The 25,780-nt window shown below is 55.1% G+C and overlaps 9 protein-coding genes across 9 annotated transcripts; 5 read left to right on the top strand and 4 right to left on the bottom strand.

The window, feature by feature from the left end:
- Nucleotides 1-502: 502 nt before the first annotated feature.
- On the top strand, nt 503-2,000 carry CGGC5_v008784 (uncharacterized protein; the record flags this gene model as incomplete). The annotated part of the gene is made up of 7 exons (XM_066152059.1): nt 503-639; nt 689-892; nt 1,024-1,098; nt 1,152-1,184; nt 1,279-1,417; nt 1,583-1,879; nt 1,962-2,000. The coding sequence occupies 7 exons, from the start codon at nt 503-505 to the stop codon at nt 1,998-2,000; spliced, it is 924 nt and encodes a 307-aa protein (XP_066008473.1).
- Nucleotides 2,001-2,881: 881 nt separating this feature from the next.
- Nucleotides 2,882-3,492, top strand: CGGC5_v008783 (uncharacterized protein; the record flags this gene model as incomplete). Its single annotated transcript, XM_032034887.1, has 2 exons — nt 2,882-3,436; nt 3,490-3,492. The coding sequence occupies 2 exons, from the start codon at nt 2,882-2,884 to the stop codon at nt 3,490-3,492; spliced, it is 558 nt and encodes a 185-aa protein (XP_031885953.1).
- A 4-nt stretch (nt 3,493-3,496) lies between these two features.
- CGGC5_v008782 (uncharacterized protein) lies at nt 3,497-3,778 on the bottom strand (the record flags this gene model as incomplete). The annotated part of the gene is made up of 2 exons (XM_032034888.1): nt 3,497-3,666; nt 3,721-3,778. The coding sequence occupies 2 exons, from the start codon at nt 3,776-3,778 to the stop codon at nt 3,497-3,499; spliced, it is 228 nt and encodes a 75-aa protein (XP_031885893.1).
- Nucleotides 3,779-5,007: 1,229 nt separating this feature from the next.
- Nucleotides 5,008-7,006, bottom strand: SPB4 (ATP-dependent rRNA helicase SPB4; the record flags this gene model as incomplete). The annotated part of the gene is made up of 3 exons (XM_032034889.1): nt 5,008-6,735; nt 6,785-6,887; nt 6,942-7,006. 3 exons carry the CDS (start codon nt 7,004-7,006, stop codon nt 5,008-5,010), a joined length of 1,896 nt encoding a protein of 631 aa, XP_031885884.1.
- A 1,594-nt stretch (nt 7,007-8,600) lies between these two features.
- On the top strand, nt 8,601-9,809 carry ptp4 (CTP-dependent diacylglycerol kinase 1; the record flags this gene model as incomplete). Its single annotated transcript, XM_032034890.1, has 1 exon — nt 8,601-9,809. The coding sequence occupies one exon, from the start codon at nt 8,601-8,603 to the stop codon at nt 9,807-9,809; it is 1,209 nt and encodes a 402-aa protein (XP_031885883.1).
- A 7,480-nt stretch (nt 9,810-17,289) lies between these two features.
- On the top strand, nt 17,290-18,291 carry KXD1 (Biogenesis of lysosome-related organelles complex 1 subunit KXD1; the record flags this gene model as incomplete). Its single annotated transcript, XM_032034891.1, has 3 exons — nt 17,290-17,618; nt 17,779-17,931; nt 18,210-18,291. The coding sequence occupies 3 exons, from the start codon at nt 17,290-17,292 to the stop codon at nt 18,289-18,291; spliced, it is 564 nt and encodes a 187-aa protein (XP_031885892.1).
- A 1,499-nt stretch (nt 18,292-19,790) lies between these two features.
- CGGC5_v008778 (uncharacterized protein) lies at nt 19,791-20,561 on the bottom strand (the record flags this gene model as incomplete). Its single annotated transcript, XM_032034892.1, has 1 exon — nt 19,791-20,561. One exon carries the CDS (start codon nt 20,559-20,561, stop codon nt 19,791-19,793), a length of 771 nt encoding a protein of 256 aa, XP_031885891.1.
- A 778-nt stretch (nt 20,562-21,339) lies between these two features.
- On the top strand, nt 21,340-21,951 carry CGGC5_v008777 (uncharacterized protein; the record flags this gene model as incomplete). Its single annotated transcript, XM_032034893.1, has 1 exon — nt 21,340-21,951. One exon carries the CDS (start codon nt 21,340-21,342, stop codon nt 21,949-21,951), a length of 612 nt encoding a protein of 203 aa, XP_031886086.1.
- A 992-nt stretch (nt 21,952-22,943) lies between these two features.
- On the bottom strand, nt 22,944-24,223 carry MIMI_R614 (putative band 7 family protein R614; the record flags this gene model as incomplete). The annotated part of the gene is made up of 4 exons (XM_032034894.1): nt 22,944-22,957; nt 23,057-23,288; nt 23,347-23,930; nt 23,986-24,223. 4 exons carry the CDS (start codon nt 24,221-24,223, stop codon nt 22,944-22,946), a joined length of 1,068 nt encoding a protein of 355 aa, XP_031885882.1.
- Between the last annotated feature and the right edge of the window lie 1,557 nt (nt 24,224-25,780).

Raw genomic sequence — 25,780 nt, 5'->3', positions numbered from 1 at the left:
TATTTCGCCAACGCTCGCACAGGCCATGGTTCATGCCACCACAACGACCTGTGCGAGCGTTGGCAAGACCAAGGGAGGTTGTGCTTCGAGAGAGCCTAAGGTAGGCATTGTGGAAGACTTGCGTGGACACCGTTGCATCATCCTTTCGGATACCGGGCTTGACCAATGGAATCTGTCAGGCGCACTCCGGCACTGTCCTTGAGAATGGGTGTGCAGGAACTGCAGAGTACCTGTGACGACCCAATGCCAAGAATATGTAATGCAGGTGTTCAGATATGGATTTAGACCAATGAAGATCTGGCAACAGCCACAGCCTCATTCGACGGTTCAGATATTGGCCACAGCCAATCATTAGGAGTTTGGCTCATCCGCGGCCCCAACAACAGTTTTCATTTAAGGCTCTGCATCCTATTTCCCTACTTCCTGATCATTCTGCTTGATTGAGCCGTAGAACGCCGTGCTACCGTTCTCCACCATCTTACCTTTATCCGCTGTTGGGAATATGTCATCTTCCCGGACTAGACCGACTGGGGCCGAATGGCTTCAGCAAAAGCCCAACATTAAGCGCATGATCATTGACCAGAATATGTCTCAAGAAGAGGCGAGACAGAGGCTTAAAGACGGTGGACTTCTCGTGAGGTACGTCTGCTATGTACTGATCATAATGCATATTGCTAAGCCGACTTAGCAAGGCGCAACTCGAATATAAGTTGAAGACCTGGGGTTTCAGGAAAAAAATTCCAAAGAAAAAGAGCGACGACATTTGGCAATACGTTGGCCACCGCATCGAGAAGAGGAAGCGACAAGACAACAAAGACAGCGATGTATTCCTCAACGGACGGCTTCTTGACCCCGCGAAAGTTCGCAAAGAGATCAACCGGCATCAGCCAAGGTCTCTGGTCAAATTGAAACAATGCAAGCTCTTGCCACCATATCATACTATTCCTTCAAAAAACTGACAGGTTGCAGTGACGATGAGCCCGATAACTCCTGAGTCATCGGAGGTGATCATCTGTACGCCAGCGTCGACAACATCTATGCAATCTATGTGGCCAACTTGCCTCCCATGGCTACAATCTCAGCACAGTCTTTTCCTATGTAAGTCCATCAACCAAATAATTTTGCGCCATTCACCAATCCATCGCGTATAGCTTTGAATTTCCCCAGGCTCGTAGTGGCTTCTGGTAATCCGCCAATCGAGATTGTCTCAGACCCAATTAATGTCATTTTTTCCCCGAAAAGAGTATCTTTTCATTTAGTATCTCTTGTCCTCGATAGTCACTACACATACAACCTATCTTGGCTAGCCGCTGGTCTCGATATGATCATGCCAGAAGCTCAAGGATATGAGAATGCAAGTCGCGCGCAATCGCTGTTGTATGGATCGGCCGACGTCACCACCGAGGACTTGAAAATGGTATTCTATCAGTTATCAAATAAACTAACTGAGCAGGACCTACATTCTCATGTGTGGTTTCCCCTTGTTGCTCTACTCGAAAAGTCTAACATTATGAGAGTCCCTTTTCAGTTAGAGAGGATGATGGATACAACCCTTCTGTCAGTAGCTGAGACCCTCTTTCAGCAAGCTTTCAGGAATCTTGCCTATGAGTACTCGTGCGTATACCACCGTCCTGTGACAAACCTCTATTCAGAATGGAGAAAGGACGGAGGACGGAACGCAGAGTGTGATGGAAAACGGAACGCAGAGTGCGATCGAGAAAGGAACGCAGAGTGCGATCGAGAACGGGCTGGACGATGGGACCAATGGGACAGGGACAAATTGAAAGAGTTGCCGAGCTGGAGGATCATCGATTGGCTATTGTCATCCGGGCAAAACCCAAACACCCCGATTTACCAGGAAGACTCGTTCGTGGGAAAGGTAGGGTGTATGACGCCGCTACAGAAGGCGGTTGATATCGAATGTCCGCCGCTAATCTCTTTGTTGCTGGATGCGAAATCAGACCCGACTCTGGTTTATGATGTGCCCTATACACCCTTAAGCAGACTTCTCTGCGGAAAAAGCAGCTGGGTGTATAAATTACGGCTCCTGAAGCGTTTCCTGGAAGCCTACATCAGTCTGTTCAACCAAGAGCAACCAGGCCATCTATTAGTAGCCGCTATTTCGGGCCTCGAATATTGTTGCTCCGCTTCAGCTTTCGAGTTGTTCGACATTCTCTTGGATAACGCAGCGGAAGATTGGCTGACGCACCAAATGGAAAATCCCCCTGATGATGAATTACACTGGGCCACCCCGACCTACAGCGTTGTGGGCTATGCGGCTCAGATCGACGACGAATGCGCAGCTATTAGCTGTGTATCACACTTACTGAGCAGAGCTCAAAAACCAAATCCATTTCTTCCTCTGGGCCAGCGGATCACATCGGATGTTGTTTTGCTTGCGGCCTCCAAAGTTTATAGCAAAGTTCTTGAGCTCCTACATGGACTTGAGGTCGATTTGACATCACCGGGACACGGAGGGGTCACTGCTTTACACGTTGCCGCAGCAGATGGACACCTCGACACATGCCAAAAACTTCTTCAACTTGGTGTCAAAGTATATAGTCATCTTGGACCCCTACGCCTCCCATCTCCTTTGCATCTGGCAGCAACCCACCGCCACTTTGAAATCGTCAAGCTACTGCATGGCCATGGAGCGGATTTGACCAGATGCATCATGCAAGACGAGGAATGGTATTGTCGATGGACCAAGTCACCAGTATCCATGCCGAGAACAACTAGCCCAGTCGAGGCTGCGATACTTAGCTATGATTATCGCGCTATCGAGTTTTTCGCCGAGAAAGGAGTAAGATTTCCATCTTGGGCTGTTCACCACGGGGTGGACCACTTCATGGGACTTCGATTTTTGCAACTGGCACTCAAGATGGGTGCTGACCCAAACTGGGCGAAAAATGGCGTTTCTGCACTCCAAATTGCTTTGGAGCGAAGGGGACGAGTGGCTGATACCGTTAAGCTAGCTATGGCACTCCTCGATGCAGGCTCTGTCTTGAATGGAGGCGAAATCCCCAAAGCTATCATGCTCGACGACTGGGCCTTGACCGATCGGCTGATAAAGATGGATCACTGGTCTGTCAGCCAACGACACGAGTCGATGTTGATGCTTGAGGCCGCCGTCATCAAAGGCAACCAACAAATGATTGCGCGGATTCTCGAGCAATTACCGGACGCCTACGACCCCGGGGCTCTTTGTGCCAGCATTCTCTTCAAGGATTGCAGCCTTGGACTCGTCAAGTACTTACTTGATAATCGCCCACAACTAGAAGATGTGAACCCCTTAGAGAGCCTGGCTAATGGAATAGCAGCCTGGAGAGAAAATGCAGACTATCTCGACTTAGTATTGGCCAAACTTCACAAACCCTCGCCGGTCATGCTGCCTAAGTTCATGGTTGAAAGTTCTCTGACAATGGGAAATGACCGGGTCAGTATCTTTCTTGATTGTTTCTTCAATGGTAAATTTAACACCTACATAAGTGAGGGATCATTGTTTTGGCGAGAGACGGCTGTAATCTGCGGTTCGCCACTGGTAATGGCCCTCGGTTCCGAGACTTCGCTTTCTCGCCTTCTTGATCACGGGTTCCTCCCTGATAGGCTCACTATGTCCGTCGCGGTCGAGATCGGCAGCGAGAGGCTCATACGAAAGCTGGCGCGCTATCCGATGTTATCTTCGGGCTCTGGGGATTACATTTATGAAGGGACACTCACGATGGCTGTAGCGAAAGACTACATCGATATCGTAAAACTGCTTCTGGATGGAAATCATTGCGTCGACGAAGATAACTATGCGGTCGAATTTGGTCGAACTCCTCTCCAGAAAGCGGTCGAGTATAGCCGCCCGGATACAGTTAAGTTGCTTTTGAACGCGGGCGCAGATGTTAATGCTCCGGCAGCTCGGTCCGGCGGTGCCACCGCTTTGCAACTCGCCACAATCAGAGGCTATCTTGGACTTGCCAAGATGCTAATCGATCTTGGGGCAGATATCAATGCCCCCGGCGCCCGGAAACACGGACGCACTGCTCTTGAAGCTGCTGCGGAACATGGAAGAATCGATACTATTCAGTACCTTCTTAGTCAAGGGGTGCACACAAACGGCAAAGGACAGGTCTCATACCTAAGAGCCATAAGATACGCCGAGCTAAGAGGGCATCTGGTTTCTGCGAGATTGCTCAAAAAGTGGCGTGCTTGGACTGCAGAGGACAATGCGTTGTGGAATAGATTGAAGTCCATGTCGAAAGAAGAGTGTGAGGATTTTATTGAGGACCAGTTGCGTACAGAGTCAGAACAGGAGAATGACCTACCCGGGGGCATCTGCGCAGGCGGTTGTTCTCAGAACGTTGATCTTGGTGGTACACTGGTAGGCGAGGTGCTTGAAGATGAGATCTTGGATACGACGAACCCCGTTGGTGGATTCATCTCCGAATTCGAAGACTTGGAGTTATTGACGAGTGACACTTTTACGTTTTGGAATATGACATGGTTCGATCACGATGGAGACTAGAATCTAAGCATGTATGTAGTCTTTTGTTTCACAGTCTGTACTTTTGCAAACAGGCGTCTGCCGCGTCAAACGGTGCCATCAGAGCACTCAAACGTTACGAACGACCCGATCTGCCCAAACAGAGTACAAGAAAAGAAAAAGAAATATAGCACAACCTGGTTTCGATCCAGGGACCTCTGGGTTATGAGCCCAGCGCTCTACCCCTGAGCTATTGTGCTTGTGTTGAATGGTGACGTTTTCGTGCGTTTACCAATCCATGAAGGTAGTGGATTGGATGAGTCACATTTTTCACTTTGGCCTCAGTCTGGCTCCGCTGTGGGAACGCGGACGGTCGGCAACGACTGGAGAAAAGCGATGGGGCCACTGGAAGGGGGAGTCTCGTGAGATTTCGTCCTCCACCAAGATCTGGGGTATCTCCACACCTCCAACCCATCCATGCACAAAATCTCCGATACCAAAAACTTTTAAATAGTATCCCCGTATGATACAGCGCTTTAATCATCGAACCCCTCAAACTCGTCCTCCTTGTCCTTTCCGCTCGCTGCCTTGGCCTGGTTCCGTTTCCTCACTTCGGCAATCAGCTCGTTCAGCTCCATGGCCTTGATCTTCTCCTCCTCCGTCATCGTCGACATCCTCTCGGCCTCCTTCTTGCGTCTCCTCTTCTCCCGGCGCTCAACTCTCAGATCTTCCCTGTCAGTCTGTTTGCTCCATGCCTCGTTGGTCTTGCGCTTCTTCTTCACCGCGTCTGCCGCGGCTGCCTTCTCTCCGTTCCTCTCCGCCTCGATCGCTGCCTGTCGTGCCGCTTCGCGGGTCTTGTCCTTGTATGTGAAGTTGTCCCAGTCGAAGCCCTCGTTGCCGAGCCACTTGTCGCCGTCCCAGGTCTTCGTCTCGGGCATGCGCGGGAGACGAAGCAGACCCCAGCCCTTGCCGAGGTCAGCCCAGTCGAGGTCCTTTACGCGGAAGATGGAGGTCGTCTGGTGGGCGCCGTAGCTGCGCACCCAGCTGACGAAGGCTTTTTGGGCCTTGTCGTGGTAAGCGCGATCGCTGCGCAAGACGGCGCGGAACTTTTCTGATGTTTCGTTTGCTTCTTCATCGGAGATCTCTACTTCGGGTTTCGTGAGAGGGTGAATGGGCGTCTTGCGGACTTCGAGGAAGGGGATATAGTCCTCCTCATGGCCAGGCTGCAGGAAGACCACGGCCAAGCCCTTTCGGCCTGCTCTGCCTGCGCGTCCGCTTCTGTGGATGAAGACCTTGGGGTCTGCGGGAGGGTCGACTTGGCAGACGAAATCAACCTGAGGAATATCAAGACCTCTGGCGGCGATATCTGTGCAGAGGAGGATGGAAGGTGAAACTGAGTTGACGAACTTGGCGAAACTCTTTTCTCTAGCCTTGGGAGGAAGCTTTCCGTGCAGCGGCACGAGTGTAAAGCCGTCGGGGAGAATGGTTGGGAGGACGTGTTGGAAGTAGTCCACGGCCGCGCATGATGACAGGAAGACAATGCTCCGTTGCGGGCGGGGGTTGAGGTTCTCCAGCAACTTGCAAAGCGCTGGCAGCTTCTTGCTCGCTGGGGTGAGGAGGTACGACATTTGCAGACTGATGGGTGTCTTCCGGTCCTCGATAATTCCTCCATCCCTCAAGCTCTTGACCCTGACTGCGATCTTGACGGGATTCCTTAGACCGACGGTGATGATCTGGGACACAGCCTCCGAAACCGACGCGCTGAACAGACCCGTTCTCCTCTGCTTCGGCAAATACCCAAGAATCCTCTGAATATCCTGCTTGAAACCCATATCCAACAGACGATCCGCCTCATCCATGATGAACAACTCGAAGGTCGCTTGCGTGCAGTGGACGTGGGGAGAGGCCAGCAGCTCGACAAGTCTGCCGGGTGTAGAGACGAGGACATTGGGGGCATGTCTCACGAAGAAGCTGAGGTCCTGCTGCGTCGTCGTGTTTCCTCCGACGAGAAGCTGGGGAACGATAACCGGGACGTTGGTGTCGGGGCGCTTCTCGTCCTCCTTGAGGTGAGGGAGGATCTCGGCAGAGGGTGGGTGGAAGCCGACGAGGGCCTGGAGAACGGAGTGAATCTGGATCGCAAGCTCGCGGGTCGGTGACACGATGATGGCAAAGACATGGCCGCGCTTCGTAGGCTCGGGAAGGCGCATGAGCTTCTGGACTAGGGGGAGGAGGAAAGCAAGAGTTTTGCCGCTACCAGTGACGGCCTACAAGAATTAGTCTGCTATCGCATTGTGTTGAGGTATTCTTTCATACCTCTACTACGACGTCCTTGTTTCCGAGGAACTGCGGCAGACATGCTGCCTGGACAGGCGTCATGCGCTGGAAGCCTTGACTAGAGACGAAATCGAGGATCCATCTGCGCGCAATGGTTAGCAGCGCGTCGTCGTCAGATTAGACTTGAGAGTCGTACTCGGCCAGGGGAGGTGTAAGTCCACGCCAGGACCTAGGGTCCTTCTTCTTCTCGTCGGGCGCCATTGCGACAATTGTCCAATTGGGCCTTGGGCGGTTCAGGAGATTTTGCGCCTCAAGTTCGGCTCTGCGAAAGTCGTCGCGGCTGGCTGATGTCTGCAGTCCGAGCTGGAGGGGCCGAGATTTTTTTTTGGATTATCGATAAGAGCGGATCTAATCTGTTATCGATTGAGAAGAGATAAGAGGTGCTCACGTGGACTGTGTGCTGCTTATCAGACCATTCAAGAACCGGATTTCTTGGCGCAAGTGCCTGCTCCGACCGCCGTCCACGGACAAAACTAGTGATATCATCCCGTCTCTCCGCCCAACCGTCCTGGGCCACCCCGAGCCACAATTTCAGATTTCGCGGGTGCAAGTGTCGCACAAGCACCAAGACAAAGTGTCATCGCCCTATGACATGCCACCCAAAAACTCTCAGCCATGATGCCAGCCAAACGCCCGCTTGGCACTTGCACACCCGCACTAGGCGGTCAAGAAAAATCAAGGAAAGACAGCGTCTCTCGCGTCCATGATGTGGTGATGCACGATGGCAGACTGGGAGGGCGATATCCGCAGCAGAATCCTCCTGCGAAGAACGACATGGAAGCGGCGGGATGGCCGGAGATGGCTTCGTGGGTTTTTCTCACATGCTTGCCAGAGGCAGCCCGTAAAAAGCGCTGCCATTCAAATTGGATCGCACTGCGGACCCCTGCAAACTGCCCGCTGCCGCTGGACTTGACACCACCCGACAGGCCGTCCCTAGTATTAGTCGCGTGCACCGGACGGTGTTGGACTTGGGGAGTGGGCTTCGGGGGCGGTGGTCATCCGGGCCTCGGCACACTGTGCTGAGGGGTATTGGGACTGTAGCTGTTTGGCTGTCTCGAACGTTATAGTTATCCATCTTGAAGACCAAAACCATGAACACATCATGGTTCATGCCGTCAGAAATAACCATATCTATTCTAAAGTAATTCTAAAGTAAAGTATCCCAAAGATAAACCACCATAACGATTAAACCAAATGGCTGGACATGCCACTACCAGGCACCATGTGGGCTTACTAACAGACAGTGTCACCGGCCCGGCACACAGTTCGCCCCAGGTACTCGGTACCTTAACCTTACGGCGAAAAATCCTCACCTGCACAAGCCCATGTATTGGCACTGGACTCGCAGCGCAACAAGACACCGACGATCCGGTCCAAACTCCTCGTTTTAAACACATGTCACGCCGTCTGCTGACCGACCGCATGTCTGCGTGGTCTTCTTCTTCCTCCCCTTACCAGCCCGGCTCAACATGCGGCGGAGACCTTCTCTGCTGCATCCTCAAACATCACCCTGGATCCGATAATCACGCCCGCCTCCCTCCTCGAACCCCAGGCCCAGCATAGCCTTAACCATCAAAAACGTTATCCACGTTTCGACCTGTACCGCACCCACGCCCGCGCCTCCCAAGCCTCCCACTACGCCGCCGACGCCCTGGCCCCCCACGACCGCCTTTCGAGAAGAGACAGCTATCTCCGGTCCTCATCTTGGCCTCTACAAAGGCTCCTCCTTCCCCTCCAACGCCTATTGACAGGGGCAGTGTCTTGCTCCCCTCTGCCCCCATTCCCGTACAACAACATGTCTGTCCGCGCCGTGCCCTCGACACCGCGTGTCATCTCCCCCAGCCCGACACCGTCTGAGATGGATGCAATGTCACAAGACAACTACTTTGGTCCTACAACGAGATCAGCAACGAGAAAGCGTCTCACTACTCCTCAGCCGGTAGAGGAGAGGACAGAAGAGGATGACTATGAGCCGACGACCATGCGCAGATCGCGCACACGAAGCCGCTCCCCGATCGAGTCTCGCCGTATTACACCGATGACGACTGTCAAGACGCAGACGAAACCACCCAAAACACCCGTCATCCCGAGCGAACCGATCTCGAATGGCGTCGCTCTCAACGGCGATGCGAACAACAACGGCAAGGCACCGATGGCCAACGGCCACCTGGCGCCTCCTTCAGCCGCTCCCACAGGATGGAGCTGGCGAGACTTCAGCCGAAGCCCGAGTCCGCTGGGCTTGATACCTATTCACAGGAAATGGAGGACGTTTGTGCACAAGCACGAGGTGCCAAGAAAGGTGCTTCACGTCTCGATCGGATTCTTCACATTATGGCTCTACATTTCGGGTATTCAGACAAGCTCAGTTGCACCGTGGCTCATGGCTGCGCTGATGCCTATCGCGACGGCCGACTACCTGCGTCACAACTACGCCTCTTTCAACCGATTCTACGTCTCGGTGCTCGGCGCCTTGATGCGCGAGAGCGAGTATGCGGGCTGGAACGGCGTCATCTTCTACCTGCTCGGCGCCTGGGCTGTCCTCAAGTTCTTTCCCAAGGACGTCGGTGTCATGGGTGTCCTGCTCCTCAGCTGGTGCGATACCGCTGCCAGCACATTCGGTCGCATGTACGGCGCATACACCCCGCGCATCCGCAAGGGCAAGTCTCTTGCGGGATCGACAGCGGCCTTCCTGGTCGGCATTGCGTCGTCCTACTTCTTCTGGGGCTGGCTCGCGCCGAGAACGGGACCTTTCCCCGGCGACGAGCAGTATCCCTTCATGTTCACCGGGGCACTTCACTTACCCCGCGCCATCGCAAGCGCCGTGGGGCTCTCGGATGCTCAGGCCACCATCACCGGACCGCTAGCGCTTGGTGTCATGGGTCTGTGGTCCGGCTTTGTGGCGGCCGCCAGTGAGGTGGTGGACATCTTTGGCTGGGACGACAACCTAACGATTCCAGTGCTCAGCGGAGCCGGTATCTGGGGATTTCTCAAGATCTTTGGCTAGAAGGGTCGGGGAAATAGATTGGGCGGAAACCAAAAAAATTATACACTAAAGCTCACCGATCGCTAGCTTCATCGTCAACGACGACTAGCACACCGACGGCAATGGGCTGCGAGGGGAAGGGGCGCCAGCCTCCAACGGGGGAGAGGCTGGGAAAAAGATCGCCCTCTCTGCCTCGTGCAAATGGCTGGCATGGCGTTATACATGCATGATTCATCGGCGTTTTTTACCGTGCCCGTTGGGATAAGAACCGGGGGAAGGCGGTCGGGGAGGGGTTCTAGGAAACATACCATACTTATCATCAACGACAGGTATTTAGTCTGTACTTTTTTCTTTTTCAATCTCCTTGGGACGCGATACAGGATCGGAAATTCTATGGGAAACCACGGCTGATGGGACGACTGCGACGTCCAGGCCCCCGAGGGTATATAATGTTAGCTGCTATTACAAGATAACGAAACAGAGCTTTCCCTCTTCTCTCTTGCAGTTTACTCTAGTTCCCCCTCACTTATCTGACATGCATTCGAACTTTTCTCGGGCGATGACACCGATTGCAAGGACAAGGCTTTGGGGATTATCGTAGGATCCGGGGCCTTTGAGATGCGGTCACGCTTTCGTCTACTAGCGCTGCGTTCTGGAGAAGAACAGGGGAGATCGCCGGTGCAACAGTGAAGTTTGATCCTCTCGTGTCATGGCGGAGAGCGCACGAATGATAAGAAAAAGCCTGGGAGAATTCTGGATGGAAGGGGCATTTGGCAGATTCTCGCAGAAGAGGATCTCTGTCTGCATCGCCACATCTCGGATAATATCCAGCCAGCAGGCAGACAGAGACAGAGGAAGCATGGAAGGACGACGTGGTGTTCGTCACACTGCATGGCAGCGCAGCCGCGGCAAGAACACAGACCTTGGCCGGGGCTGAGGGGCTGAAGGCTGCGTGCGCTCTGCGTGGGCTGGTGATGTCGTGCAGCTGTCGGGAGTTGTGGTTTTGTTACCTCACTCTAACCATGATTTGCCTACTTGCAGCCGTATCTCATGGAGAGTTTTTATCCCGAGCGAGAGATGTGAGGGACACGACATCTGGCAGCTCACGAAGTTTACGAAGGAGACACACGCGAGCGGCGTCTGACGGGCGACACAACACGCACGCGGACTTTTTTTTCTTGTTGGCGGACGGAGTTGATGGACGTGGGATGTTGGATTGACCTTACACGACGGTCGATCCGTGCAGGAAATGCAGTGTGCTGCGTTGCGTCGACTTTGCCGTGTGCGCCTTTCTCGTTCAAAGTCCCGGGAGAGCGAACGGCGGCGGCGTAGCGTGGCGTGGCGTGGGCATGAGCATATGGCGTGCGGCGTGCGGCGTTGGCAAAGAGGCTTGCATACTGCATTTCGTCCTTGCGAAGAGGAGGCGGCCAGTACCCGGTGCGGTTGGACGGGTGTTGTTTGGAGGAGAGCGAGCGAGCGAGCGAGCGGATCGCATCGCAGATTTGCTTGGGTGAGAAGCGACGCGGTGAGAAATGGGTGATGCGGAGGGGTATGCGAGTGTATCTGCGGGTGTTGTTGGCGATGGGGGCGATTTGCGATGTGGGTGGAGGGGGAGTGAGAGATGGGAACGGGAGACGACGACGTGGGCGATGTTCGAATGTAACGTCGACAGCGAACGGAAGGAAAAGAAGGGCGGCGAAGCGGGATTTGTGGCCATGTTGGTTGGGTTGAGAGATGGCGCCCTCGTGGGCAATTGTCCAGTGAGCGTGTGCCCCATCATCAAAAAGTCTACCGTAGTCTCGCCCTGCCCGTCCTCCTCTGGTATGTAGGTGTGTGAGAGTGTGTGTACTGCGTGAGTGTGTTTGACTGCATCTGCATCCAATCTCACTTTTCGCTGCTGGGCTTGCGTTGCGGTTGCGATTGCGGTTCATGTCATGGCATGTTGCATGTGTTGCGCTGTCCCACCCCCTGTCTTGCAGCAAGAATTATACGACTCGTTTGCTTGCCATGCCATGCCATGCGTTCCGGGATACAGCAGACCCGGAGGCGAGGCAGGGCCCCGTCATTCTGTTTGGAGTTCCGCGTCCAACTTTTTGGTGTTTTCACGTCCTCAGATGGCACTTTTCGCATCCCAATGTTGAAGAACAGGACGGGAGAGACAAACGGGCAAAACAAGGTTTGCGGGCTCGTTTTCCGTGGCACAGACCGTTTTCGTTTCACCCGTCACCGCTCGTTTCTCCCCTCTTTAGTCTCACCTCACCTCACATGGCTTGCCGTAGTCTCTCTCACTCTCACGCTCTTGTCCGAACCGGTACGGGTATGTACTGAGCGGGATCTCGGAGTCGATGATGGCTCTGGCTCTGGGTCAGTGCCTACGGTTGCCGTTCCGATTCACCACCGGAATGCCAGAACCGCAGAGTGGCGCATTCGAATGCGGATAAGCCTCGCCAAAGAGGTATTGGTCAACCACCACTCATGCAAAATGAAGCCCCGTCATCCCAGGGTGAGTCTCGGCCTATGGCCGGCACTCGGTGCCTCACCTCAAAGTCCCTGACGTGCGTCTCTGACTATTGGCGCTCATCGATGTCAAACTCTAGGTCTACTGCAACACTACCCGGCTAGTCGAGTTCGAGAATGGTCGTCAACGAAGCCCAAACGCCGATTCCTTCTGTCAGGAGTGAGTGCCGTTTAGTCTACGAAGAAATGGGTGTAGCCAAGTCCAAGTCGTCGGCGGTGGATCCCGGTGCATGGAGGGCAAGTCATGCCCCTCCCCCTCCTTTTCTTCCTCGCCCGAATTTCAAGGTCAGGGTGCCTAGGTATCTATTTCGATGTATTTCTCCTCAGACCGAAAAGGACCTCCCTTCCGGCTCCGGACCAAGGCCCCGGCAAGCCCATGGTCTGATGTTTTTTGGACGACAAATTTTGCCTCCTTCTCTCTCTCTCGCACGATTGTTTCTTTTGTGAGAAGGCTCAAACGTCAGACTGGCTTGCTCCGGGGTGGCCCCGGCTGGAGACCTCATGCAGCCCGTTCCCCCTCCATTCACACGCTCTGTTCGTTTGGCATGTTTCCAGAACGACGTTCGTCATCCCGGGGATACCTTGCGTGGGGCACCTCGGGTCCCTGCCGGCCAAGAGACGAGACAGAGATACACACGGCGAACCGCGGGCCGGGATGAGGAACGACGCTCTCCTCTCCTTGACTGGCCATGGTCACTTGGTAAGGTAAAGTAGGGTTAGCTGCGTCGTCGAAGTGTTTTGGCTGTTGTCTGTCACGCCCGCGTCACCTGCGCCAGACAGACATGCGTACGGATAACTCTAGGACATACATGTCTTCAAGTGACGATCCCACTTTCGACCGATGCGGGCGCGTTTTGGCGTTTTTGGCTCTTGATGGCCGACGCCGGGCCTCGGAAGTGGTCACTTGTATGCCTCGTTGGATGCCTTGCCATGCTCGCTCACCATCGTCGTTGCATCTCAGGTTCCACCCTGGACCCAGTCAACTGCAAGTCCCAGGTCCAGAAAAGAAGTCCCATTGATGAACAGGAAGAAATAGCCAGTACCGGCGCCAGTAGTTCTAATCCGAGGTACGGGCGTATTATGGCAGCACGACACCTATGCAGTTGCAGCAGCAGCAGCAGCAGGAGCAGCAGCAACATGAAATGGGGTGATGCAAAATCAATGCGCCGCTAGATCAGATCGGAAAGTAAAAGGGCCCCCCTTGGTCGCCCTGTCCTGGCCTCGTAACCCATGACATTAGGCAGATGGGGGGCGTTGGTGGTTGAGGGAAGTCCCAGGTGGTGATGCAGGTGGTGATGATGCCGGTTCACCATTGGGCCTCCCTCTTGGGGCTTGGGTTTGGGTACCTCTGCCTTACGGTAAGGTCGACTTTTGGGCTGCCTCTTCTCACTCACACGCGGCCGGATTGTCAACCGTTGACGGCTGACGATGACGGATGTGGGACTTGGTTGGGGGCCCAGAGAGAGAGACCTTGAAGACTTACACCGCCGCTCTTGGGACTTGCAGGTGTAAGATTGCCCCAGGTTGCTTGCTTGCGTCTTCGTCTCCGTTCTGCGGCAGCCTTTCAAACCTGCTACAAGAGAGGAGAGAGAAAGAGAAAAAAAAAAAAAACGGTTCGTGTCCTGACTTGTGTAATTTCGGGTTTTCGAGGTTGGCATCTCTGAAGCTCCATCTTCTCGCATATCTGCCTCTGGAGATGCATTCACACCCCCAGTCATATGAAACTTTCGAGGAACTTGGGAAAACTTGGGGATGGAGTTCCCCCCATCGCCCCCCTCCCACCTTGCATCAGTGATGGATGCTCAGAGGGGCGAAATCCAGCAAGTCGGCGCCGCTTTTCTGCATTTTTAACCAATGGAAAATACAAAAACTCCGTCGATTAAGCCGACGAAGGACGCCCTGGTCAACCTTCTGCATCAGTGCATCTCCATCAGGCCGGGGTGGTGGTGCAGGGGTGTCTGGGAGCCCTGCCGGAGCCCTGGACGGGTTCCAAGACTGGCAAAAGCTGGGAGTCTGTTTTCTTTTGCGCCAATCGAAAATCCAGAAAATGAACAGATATCGAGTCAATCAGCGAGGGGGGGGAGGTCACAGGTAGAGTGTCAAAGAGTCGGTGGGAAAGGTGACCAAGAGCCAGGAGGCCCGATTGGGACAGGCAGCCAACGGCCGACCAAACAGGATGCCGTAGAGGCGAAGGAAATGGAAATAAATGTATTATTTGGCTAGAGCGGGGGAAACTAAGAAAAATTAATAGTTCTTTTTTTCCGACCCAGGGAAGACAGAGAAAAAAAAAAGGAATTAAATAAAAACGGTCATGGTTCTCATCTTGACAACGCATCACCACAGAAAATGCCCGAATCTGCTGCACTTCTGCCTGACCTGACGCCAGGGTCAATCAAGTCAACCACCACCGGATACATCACTCCCTCCTTGTCTGCAACTCCAACGCGCATCCGCACGGCAGAACGCAACATTGCCGTTTTGAATGAACATTTTGGCTTCGCAAAAAGTCAGGTTTCCCAAGGTCCGATCAGCATAGTACAAGGGGGCCCCCATCATTTTTCCCGCATTCCCGATTCTTCCAAGGTGGTTTCTGTTGCAGTCCAACGAGACGACGACACGAGCCGGGTGGGAGTGGAAATCCCACGCTGCTTTTACAAATGGAATTAGAGTCGTCAAAAGGTACTTTTTTCTTGGCATTGCTTGACATCGACCTGGTTCTGTTACCTTGTTTGTTCTGACCTCTTGTCCTCTCTCTGTACCCTTCGTACCGTCGAAGCACGCAGACAGAAAAGACATGGCGGCCACGTTGGAAAATACATGCCAGGAACGCCAGGTTCGTTCGCAATTGCGAACGAAGAAAACGGAGAGAACAGACAGGCACACATGGGCGCGCACACACATACCCTGGGCCTCACTGAGCTGCCCCCGTTACATTCTCATCCCAAGCCGGTCTTTTCTCGACTTCTGTCCTGATCCAACCCGCCCTGCCCTGCCCTACTCTACCTTATCCTGTCCTATCCTCTTTCATCCCGGCCCATCCTCCGCCCTCGTGGCCTCCACTCTCGTTGGGCCAGAGTTTCGATCAACGCCGGGCCATACCTTCCCCGTTGGTCCTGGCTCTGTTTGACTCTATCCTGACGTTTCCGCCTTGTACCTCCCCAGGCCCGAGGTTGCTTGCTTGCCTGCTTGCTCTCTCTCTCAGTCTCTTTGCAACCCACATTCCTCACCCACAGGATTCCATTTCCTCCTCGCCCTCTCTCCATCCGTCACGAATCAGAACGTACCCCTCCCCGGTAGGAATACTTTCCATAGCCCCCGTCGGCTCGCGTCTGACTGGGTCGATGGAAACGTTCGACCCGCACGGCCTCCGTCATACTCCCATCCACGGCTCATGGCGTGGCCCCGGAAGGCCGTCGTCGTTCGACCCGGAAGCCCTCGACGACCTTCCGTTTGCCTTGCTTCCGAAGCCTTCACCTTCCCCCCTCCAAATGTCTTAGATCCACGCCTCACACTTCAACACCACCTCCCTCATCCCAAGCTAAAGCGACCTCTTCCCATCTTGACACCGCACGGGCGTGGGCGGAAAGAGGTCCCATGGAAAGGAACCCTTCACGCCATGGTCCATGGTCCACGGCCGCCGTCCCCGTCCCTGCCCACAGAGCCCCATGCCCCTGGCTTGCAGGTGCATCCACCCTCTCCTTGCCTTACCTTACCTTAGCTGGTTAAAGTAGTTCGGCGTGATACCTGTCGAGATGTACCTCCCCTGCCCTTTCTTGCCCGGCGGTCCATCAAAAAAATATGTGTCTCTGTCTGTCTGCAGAGCCCTCCGTCGCCGTTTTACACGACATGCCTTACATGGCTTCCCAGCCCGCATCTGTCTCGCTGCTCTTCGCCGGTCTGCACCGGCTAGTCCGTGCCAGTTTCCACGCGTCTGTTTCGTTTCTCTTTTTTTCTTCCCTGGCCCCGGTTGCCGTCTTTCTCGAGCCCGGATGTCCCAAACAGATCCATTGCCTCATCTGGGCCACCCATCCTCCATCGTGGTCCTTCTCCACCAATACGACCCATGATAGTCGCCCCTCGGCATATGCAGACACCTTGCTCGGTTGTTTTATTTGCCTTCGATACTGAGCTATTCCTTTTGAGTTTTTTTTTTCTATTCTTTGAGAGAAATGGACACTCGGCCTGCAGATGTAGCAATCTGTTTTCCCTGTCTTCTCCTTGGCCAATGGCTCTGTCCATCACCCTTTCACATGCCCCCCTCAACGTCTCCATTATCCACACCCTCGAGACAACCACTCCGTTGCCTTCGTCTTTGATTATCACTGCCCACCCCGCGAGCAACAGCCATTGAAGCAAGCAGCAAGCGGGCGAAGACAGGGTTTAGCCTCTTTCTCTTCCTTGTCACTAACGCACAGGCTAGCCCAGGTCCAGACAGGTCGGCCGGCTGTTGCTGCTGCTGCTCATGCTCATGGCCGACGTCCGTCCATGTCGTTGCGTGTGTCTGCGGCCACTCTCACCATCCCATCACATCATGCCCAGGGGCCATTCCGTCCGTTCCCTCCCTCGGGCGGGGTTCAGTCATGAAGCCATGGCTTGCAATCGGACGAATCGAGGCTTGATGTCTTATCCCCTCCCCCGAGCAAGAAGAAGAGATGGAGTCCGGAATGGGTCTCGGAAAAAGTATAAAAGGGCACAACTTGAGCGGTTGGAATCTGTATTCTTCTTCTTCCTTTCTCATCACCATCTCGGACTATCTCAGCAAGCTTCTGCCCAACTTCTCCAAGTCGTTCTTCATCAAGCTTCACCCAAGCAAGCACCTTCCTTGCGCCCCGTCATACCAAGTGGCAAGCCCATCCCCAGTTCACAACACAGAGAACTTTAGTCATCCCTTGTTTGCTTCAAACAAGTTCCCACATCGCACACACGCAACACGTCACAAGCTCTTGACCGTCTTCGTCGACTACCCGGATATCCATCGCCCATCATGTCTGCCCACTACAACTCCTACGCCATCCCCATGCCCGTCCCCAACCACAAGGGCCAACAATACCCAAGCTACAGCAGCACCTACTCGGTCTCGCCCCCAGAGACGGACGAGTCCGTCAGCTCAGGAACCGGAGCCTCATACAGCAACAGCGGATACTCTGGCGGCTACTCGGTTGCCAACTCCAGCTACGCCGGCAGCAACAGCGGCGACTTTGACAGCCACCACTCGGCCAGCGGAGTCGACTTCAACGACTACATGCAGGACCGCTTCGCCCAGACCTTTGACCCCATCCCTCTGGATCGCAACATTGCGGTCCAGGCGCAAACGTGAGTACCCCACCCATCAAGAACTACGAGAAAATCCCCGAGCGGTGTTCCGGCGGCCGGTGCCTGCATAAGCCGCAGGGGCCGATCGCTGCAGCAATTCGGAAAAGACAAACGAAAGCAGAGAGAAAACATTTGGCTGACCGGAAAACGCAAAAAATAGATCCGGCAAGCTCAACGCAAAGCACCGTGAGCTGCTGGAACTCCAGAAGAAGGCGCAAGCCCGTCTCGCAAAGACGCGCGAGCGCTTCAACGAGGGCTACCGTGACGCTCAGGACGTGCGCGCGGACCTCGAGTGGACGCAGAAGAAAGTCTCGTAAGTGTGCATCATTTTTTCTCTCCCGATCTCCGAATGCGAGATCCGAGACCTCGAAAAAAGAACAAGCGGCAGAAAACGATGGTCAAGACTGACGATCTACCGGCAATCTCGCAATTCCCCTCTTCTCCCCGCGAACAGGCGGGGAAAATGGAGGCACGGGAAAAGCGGGTTTCGGTGGATCGGAAAGAAGCAAGCTGGTTCGACAGAAAACCGGCGGCGGCGGCGGCTGCGAGATCTGAGACAAGACAGAAAACCGGGCTAACACCTCTGCGCAGATCGCTGAAGAGCAAGACTTCCCGCAAGCACACCAAGGAGTACAACAAGGCGCGCGCTCGCTACCCTTCGCCCGAGTACTAGACGTACCTTGCGGATGCGCTATCTCATCTCTTCGTCAGCCGCGCGACATCGTGGACGTTGAAGAAGCAGAGACGAGCAAGCGACAAAAGCATTTCTTTCAGCCTTACCGTTGGGTGTCGGTCTTTTCTAGCGTGTCATTTTCAAAAGCAACCTCCTCCATCACACCCGCCACACCAAAAGTCGACGCACGACATACACACATCCCTGCCTGCACAGAAACTGCAGGAACCAAGATACCAAAAATCCCCGGATTTACTTTGCATCTCTATTTTTTTGCTCGACAATTGATCAGCGCACGCCTCCTCCACCTTGTTTGTTTATTTTTCTTGGGTACATATTGGGCTGTCAAGGAGGTGAGGGGCGGCGAGAAGCAGAGACAGGGGGGCGGGGGGCCAGCTTCTTAGGCGAGCCTGACAGTCGGGATCGCGGTTGACGCGCAGCGGCACGGCGCGGGGCGAGCATGGGGCCTGCTAGCGGCCCATCTCACGCTGCTTTTGCGAGCTTCGCGGAGGGCGGCAGCGAGGTAAATGTGTGAGCCGTGGAGATGGATGGGGGGAGGGATTCCGCCCGCGTGGTAGACCCTCCACTAATCCGTCCTCCACACACACTCCCGTCGTTCTCGCCGAACCTCGTGGGCTTTCCCGGGCTGTTGGATTTCCTCTGCTCTTCAGGACCTTGTTTGGGGAGGCTTTGTTCCACGGAACCATGATGAGATATGATTGGATGAAATGGGTATGATTTTGGGCGGTTTTTGTAGTTTAAAAGCACACCTCCCCCTCTTCCTCCCTGGGGACCCAGGGCAAGCGTCCAGGATGGCCTGCAGTAGGCCCTCAGAGCCGAGAGATCGGTTCAGTGGAGATCTGGGGCGCAGGGAGGAGACCACGGGGACGGAGACGAGGAGAGAGAGGTGAAAATTGCGGCGTCTGTAAGGGAGGCGCTTGTCCTTTTCGGGGCGGTGGAATATTGCTCTTTCGGGAAGGGGAGGCGGCGAGGGAGAGGGTGATGGATCTCTTTTGCGGGCTGGCGTTTCCTATAACACCCCGGGCGGTTCTCTAGTGACGATAGGGCTTTTCCATAGTAACATCGTAAGCGTCTTTCTTGTTCGGTTGAAGGGCCAGCGGACGGGGGGTCGCTGGTCCCTATACTCCTCCCCCCGTAGCAGTACCGTCCAGCTCCATCGATGCCGTGATGCCCCCGTAACGAATCCCACGACGATGGCCTGGTCGTGGGGCATCTCCGAGACCCAGTGATGAATCATGTGATGAAGCGTAGAGTCCTTCCACGCCTTGTGATGTCTGCCCCTGTCCGGTCAGGGATGTTGATATCACGTGATATCGGTCTGGGTCCGGTGAAGGTGACGCTGGCATGGCCAAGAGACGGGTGAATAAGGGAGGGGCTACGTATCAATTGCAGTCCGATACGTAGCTGACAACCTTGTCCATCTACCTCCCAACCCATACAGCCCTTCCTCATGTCGATGGTTCCTCGGAGGAAAGTCCCTAAGCAGTCTGCGTCTGTCCCTCCAAAGCCCAGCTCCCCCTTGGCTCAACCCCAGCCGCCTTCTCAAGCTTCGCCCACGGGTTCTCGTTGGACTTGTGATCGTAGTATCCCTCCCACCACGGCTTCCCGTCGTCCCTCTGGTGGTGGTGGTGGTTGTTCCTCGCGCCACCGCGTCCGCCCCGTCCTCCGTGCGGCGCATCGCCCTGGTTCCAGCCCGGCATGCTCGTCGGCGCGGCGCCCATCTCCCGCCCCCACGACGCCTCCGGCCTTCTAGGCAAGCTCGCGCCCGAGGGCAGCGCGTCACCAGCTCCGGCTCCGCCCTGCTGCGCTTGCGAGGCGGCGCTGCCGACGCCGCCGCGGACGGTCAGCTCGTCGATCAGCGACTGCGCGTGGGCCAGCGCGGGCGCGACGGTGGGGTCTGAGTAGAGGCTTGCGCCGCCTTCTTCGTTGTCGTCGTCGTTGTTGTTGTCTGCGGCGGCGGCGGGGCGCGGCTCGTCCGCTTTGGTCTCAGCTGCGACGGCGGTGGTGGTATCGGGTTCGGCGTCGGAGTCGAGGGCGATCTCGTCCGTGTTCGTCGCGCTGACTGCTGCCGGGGCAGACGAGGATGTGCGGGTTGCGAGGGCGACCTGGTTCGCGCCGGTTGCAGAGTCGGAGGCGGCGACGGCGTCGGTGCGGTGGTTGTATTTGCGCTTCTTCGCGGCAGGTTGGGTTCCAAAGGAGGCGAAGCCCATGAAGGCAGCCATCTCGGGGTCGATGTCGGCGGCGTCCATCGTGGCGGTGAGGAATGGTACGGATGGGACGATGGGAAAAGGATACGGTTGTTCGTCGTGTGTTGGTCGGAGAGAGAAGGTCGCACACAGCTGTCGTTTCGACGAACAATCAATTGGCAACACGAGAAAAAAAAGAATGGGAGCTTGGGGCGCGGTTAGATCCGTGGCAAATTGCAGCGGGAAAAGGTCGAAATAAGCTGGAGACCCTTGCTCGGCACTGGGGCGCTTAATCCCAGCCTCGTGGGGAGCTCTCTATATTAAGGTAAGGTAGTCCGAATTAGGGGTCCGAAGAGATGACGAGGTTTTACCTGGGACGAACCCCAACAGGTCGACTGTCGTGCAAATGGCGAGATTGGCAGTGCGGTCGGGTATTTGCGGCTGCTGCGACGACCTATGAGAGACGTGCAACTCTCCGCGAATCATTCCTGTGCCCTTTTTTGCAACCCCTCAGAGAGGCTTTTGGGGTCAATTGATTGTCTCAGGGCGCGCAGTTGAAGCTCATGTGGTCCGGGCCATGCACTGATGTCATTTTTTGAAACGCGTAGGGGGTGCGAGACCCCTGGCGCGGATCTCGGGAGCGTTGGGCGGTGGTTTGCGACTTTGTTTGACCTCACGTCTTGCGCTGAACAACATCCCATACCGGCGATATTTTTGCACCTATTTGATTGATCACATACATACGGATACGCGCGCAAGACCTTTGGCGTTTCGACTTCGCATCAAAGCCCTCAATTGAATCCCCAGCCGGCCTCGTTCACCGCGAGCCAGCCCGCCAATCATGGCCACCCCTCCGACCGATGTCGCCCTCATCTCCCCCTCGAAATACACATCCTCCCCGCCCGCCTCCGCCTCCGCGCCCCCGATAGACTGGCTCTTGCGCACCTGGACCGTGACGCACTCCACCCTCGCCATGTGGCGCGACGCCCGCAACGTGCGCATCACCTACGCCGCCCTCCCCGCGAAGCCCGACGGCACCGCGCGCATCGACGACCTGGTCGAGTACGAGTCCAACAAGAGCACCCCCTCGACGGGCGTCAAGTCCGTCAAGGGCGTCGACACCGCGTCCCGGCCCGGCGGCGACACGGGCGCGTGGGACTGGAGGGGCAAAGGGTGGCTGTTCTTTGTGGGGAGCCACTGGGAGGTTCTCGGGTGGGGGGAGAAGAAGACGGCGGCAGGGGAGACGGAGAGGTGGGCTGTTACGTGGTTTGCGCCGACCGTCTTTACGAAGGAGGGCGTCGACATCTACTGCGATCGGAAAGAGGGCTTGAGTGAGGGGACGTACAAGGAGATCATGGCTGGGCTGAAGGGGTTGGAGGCCAAGGAGGTCGCCGAGATGGTTGAGAAGGATATGAAGCCTGTTGAGATTTTGTTGCCGTGGAAGGAGGCTTGAAGAGGCAGCGCAAGAGTTTGGACATAATGTTGTGGCGCAGAGACAGTATACAGATGGGATGAGCAGAGCAAGGTTGGGCTCCCCCCCTCTTCTTCATGTCGAGGTTTGATGTGGAGGCTATCGACCGTATTGGCGGATTTCTCGTTTATCTTTTTGGCTCGAACATATTCTGAGACCATTAGAGCAAATGCCCACTTAGGAGTGTCAGATCCTGAGCCCGGACAGGCTCTGTTAATCTACTTACTCAATATCTTCCTTTTTCGTTATCAACATCTTTCGGCAAGGAAAGTGGCAGGTATGAAACGCAAGGTTGAATGTAAAGTAGCATATGAGCACTACGTGGGAGCATGCGATTGCTAAATTTCTGTTTCCTATCAACTAGGCAGCAACACCGGAATCAGTTCAACGTTGATGACATTTTGGCGATACCTACCGAAGGGAACGTTGGCCTAGGGTGGAGCAGCTACCACAATGAGGCCGAGAACGAGGCAGAGGAGCCATCGGTTACACTGCCATTTATTGTCAAGAAACTTGAAAATTTGATTGGAATGTGTTATACGCAAGATGAGTAACCTCTTTACTTATACTACAGGGGGGCATGAAGCTGGTTGACTTTCATCATCACACAACACATGAGGCTTATGTGGGGAAATTGCTTATGAAATGGTTTCATTACTACTGAGCCATTACCATTAAGTCCTCCAGCGCAAAGCGAACGAGTTGGGTATTCTACAAAACATATCGAGCCTGTCCAACCTGGTCATGCCGATCTTGGGTATCGTCTCCTGAACAGGCCATACGTCCTCCCCGCCATCCAATTTCGTAAAAGTACATCGTGTATTTTTGTGTGATTTTGTGGGTTGTATATGTCGTGAAAGCAGGGGTATTGGGAAAGCAAAAGCAATCGGGTCGAAAACGTCAAAGCGCAAGAAAGCATGTCGTCGACACCGTAGGTGAGTGTCATCGCAGAAACCGAAAAGGGGCCGGCTTAATCAATGGGACCAAGCTGTTCCACACACGACGACCTCAAGTCAGCACCTGGGGCAAACTCAAATGTTTTCGATGACACGAGAGTTGATGGCTTGCTGGAAGCCGGAGTCCTGACCTCCAAAGTCATTGTAGCTGGCGTCACCGCCATGGCCACTCGACTCGCCGGTGGTGTTCTTGGCGAGGGCCTGCTGGATGTCTGGCATGGTCTGGTTCGCAGCAGGCAGGAAAATGACCTTGCTGTTGGCAGACTTGGCCATCGCCTGCATGGCCTCGAGGTAGCGGATTTGCATGGCAGGTGCGGACGACAGAATGTCGGCGGCCTGGCGCATAAGCTTGGCGGATTCAACCTGCAGGATGTGTTAGTGACGTTCGGGATTGCGGAAAGGGTTCTCGACTGAAGCTTACCTCGGCCTTGGCGGCAATGATCTTGCTCTCACCAATACGCTTGCTCTGAGCGGCCATGGAGAGCGATTCCTGCAACTCCTGGCTGAAAATGATGTCCTTGATAAGCATGCTCTCAACCTGCACACCCCACCCGGCAGCAACATCCTCGATGATCTCTCCGATAGACTGGGCAATCTCCTCGCGGCGCTCGATGACATCCTGCAGGATGCGGGCACCGACGACGTGGCGAAGGGTGGTCTGGGTGCGCTCCATCAGAGCCTGGCGGACGTTGGAGATGCCGAAGGCTGCTCGGTGCGGAGCGACAATGTGGTAGTAGATGACTGAGGTCAGGTGGAGGGTGACGTTGTCCTTGGTCATACAGGTTTGCTGAGGGACTTCGGCAGTCTGAATCTTGACATCGACCTGGATGAGCTTCTCGCTGAGAGGGTTGACCTTGACAAGACCAGGGTCGACGGCCTTGTAGAACTTGCCAAACTTGGTAACGAGACCAACGTTACCCTGCTGGACGTTCTTGTAGGGGTTCGGGCAGACGACGCAGCAGGGGATAGCTCCCATGGTACCGATGCAGGAACCAACAGCGTTGACTGAATGATTGTTAGCATGAGGCGCAAAGATTTGGACGACGAGGGCGGTGCTTACTCATGGTGCCGTACCAGCCCTTGGGGTTGGCGTCGTTTTCGACGATTCTGGCATAGCTGCGCTGGAGGTCCTCCTTGGTGGGAGGTTGAACGGTCATGCCGCCGTGGGCCTTGAATCCAACGTTGCCATTGTTGCCGCCGTTGGTGGTGTCTCCATGGCGTTCCTGGTAGTCGGGAGCGCGGCCCTTGCCGGTGGAGGAGCTCTCGTGCTGCTCGGGGTTGTGCGTGGGAGCGCTCATTGTGGCGGGGGAATGCGATCGGGTGGACGAAGTGGTTGCTTGTAGCAGACGGCGTGCGGAGTTGTTATCAGATGATGAAGCTTGGTTGTGATGAGAGGTGTCGGAAGCTTCGTGGATTGAATCGGAGCGTTGAACCATTGAGTGTGGAGTGGTTTAAGGATGTGGGAAGACGGGGACGGGAGTCTTAAGTAGCAGATGTGTCACGGCAGAGGAACAGATGTCTCGAGGATGGAAGACGGCACGACTAGGGCGAGAGTGACAATGGAGGATCATAGATGGGGAAACGTGTGCCGGGGTTTGAGTGTCACCTCAAGGTAAGGTAAGGTAAGGTATCGGGCGGACGAGGGCTGTGTTTGCGCCCAGGAGCTTTTGGTCTCTTGGGTCTTGGGCCTGCTGCCTCTTGGGTGTGGAGAGCTTACCTTTTCCACAGGCAATGCCGGTACGTACTGCGCCAGTATCGTTCTCATTGGTCTTTTTGGTCACACTGAGCGTCGATTGCCACTGGTGATAGGCTGATGGGCAGCTGCATCTGCGCGCGAGGAAGGAGGGAGAAGGAACCGGCAAAAGTGGAGCAGGGGTCTCGTGCAGGTGGTGTGTTTGGCAGGGATACCAGCTAGACGTTACCTACCTAGGCACCTTAGTGCTGTTGGCCTGGGGTGGGACCTCCCTCGTTAACCTTGCGGGGCTCATTCCACAAAGTGAACTGTGAGACCACGGTGCAGGCCCGGGAGCTACAGAGCCCACCCCCAAAGTGCCCGACAGTGGAGAGAATCAGCAAGGTGAGCATCCAAATCCAAGACACAGCCCGCGATGGGAGCGATGCCTGCGACTGCGACCAGAGTCAGACTTTGCGAATCCATTCCAACACCGAAGTTCTCACTTCTGTAGGGCGACTGGCCCGTGCTGCCCCTTGCTCTGGGGAAGCCGCGATGCTTCATTGCGCACTGCAGGCCATCCACTCGGCACGGACATGAGGGGAAGGGCCTCAAAATTGACGATACCTTATCACGACGATACAACGGCTTGACTTTGGTGCCGCCGCCAATCATCAATCGACCGTCTTACTGATCAATGACAGTGTCTTCCGGCTCGTCTCTTCCGCAGACCGAGCACTGCGCCCGATCAACCCGAGCAGATTTGCCTTCAACCTTTAGCTGCCTGTGGCGCCCATCACGAAATACGGTCGCCTAGCTGTGGCCAATGTGTTGGTTGGCTTAGTGGGAAAAAGAAGAAAAAGGCACATGCCACGATTATCTTGAGCGAGGCAATTTTCTGCTCAGCCCTGCTCATCCTTCGCTGCCTAGACAACCACGACCCCGACGACCCCATCGACGACCAAAATCACAACGAATGCGAGGTACTTTAGCTTATTCCATCCGAATCAGCCTTGGCTACACAACAACCCGTGCGAGCCAGTCACCCGCCAGGGAGGAACAGACAGACATGCCTCTCCACATCCAAACGCCATCCCATCTCGACTCCACGTACCTGCCAGGGGTCTCTACTCAATTTGCGCAATCATCGGAGAGCATCTTTTGCGAACGGGAAACGTTTCAC

This window comes from Colletotrichum fructicola (assembly GCF_000319635.2).
Source record: "Colletotrichum fructicola Nara gc5 chromosome Unknown KSG_Nara_v1_contig05, whole genome shotgun sequence".
NCBI lineage: Eukaryota > Fungi > Ascomycota > Sordariomycetes > Glomerellales > Glomerellaceae > Colletotrichum > Colletotrichum fructicola.
Note: the sequence above shows the minus strand (reverse complement) of the source record. Positions and strands in the feature narration are given on the sequence as shown.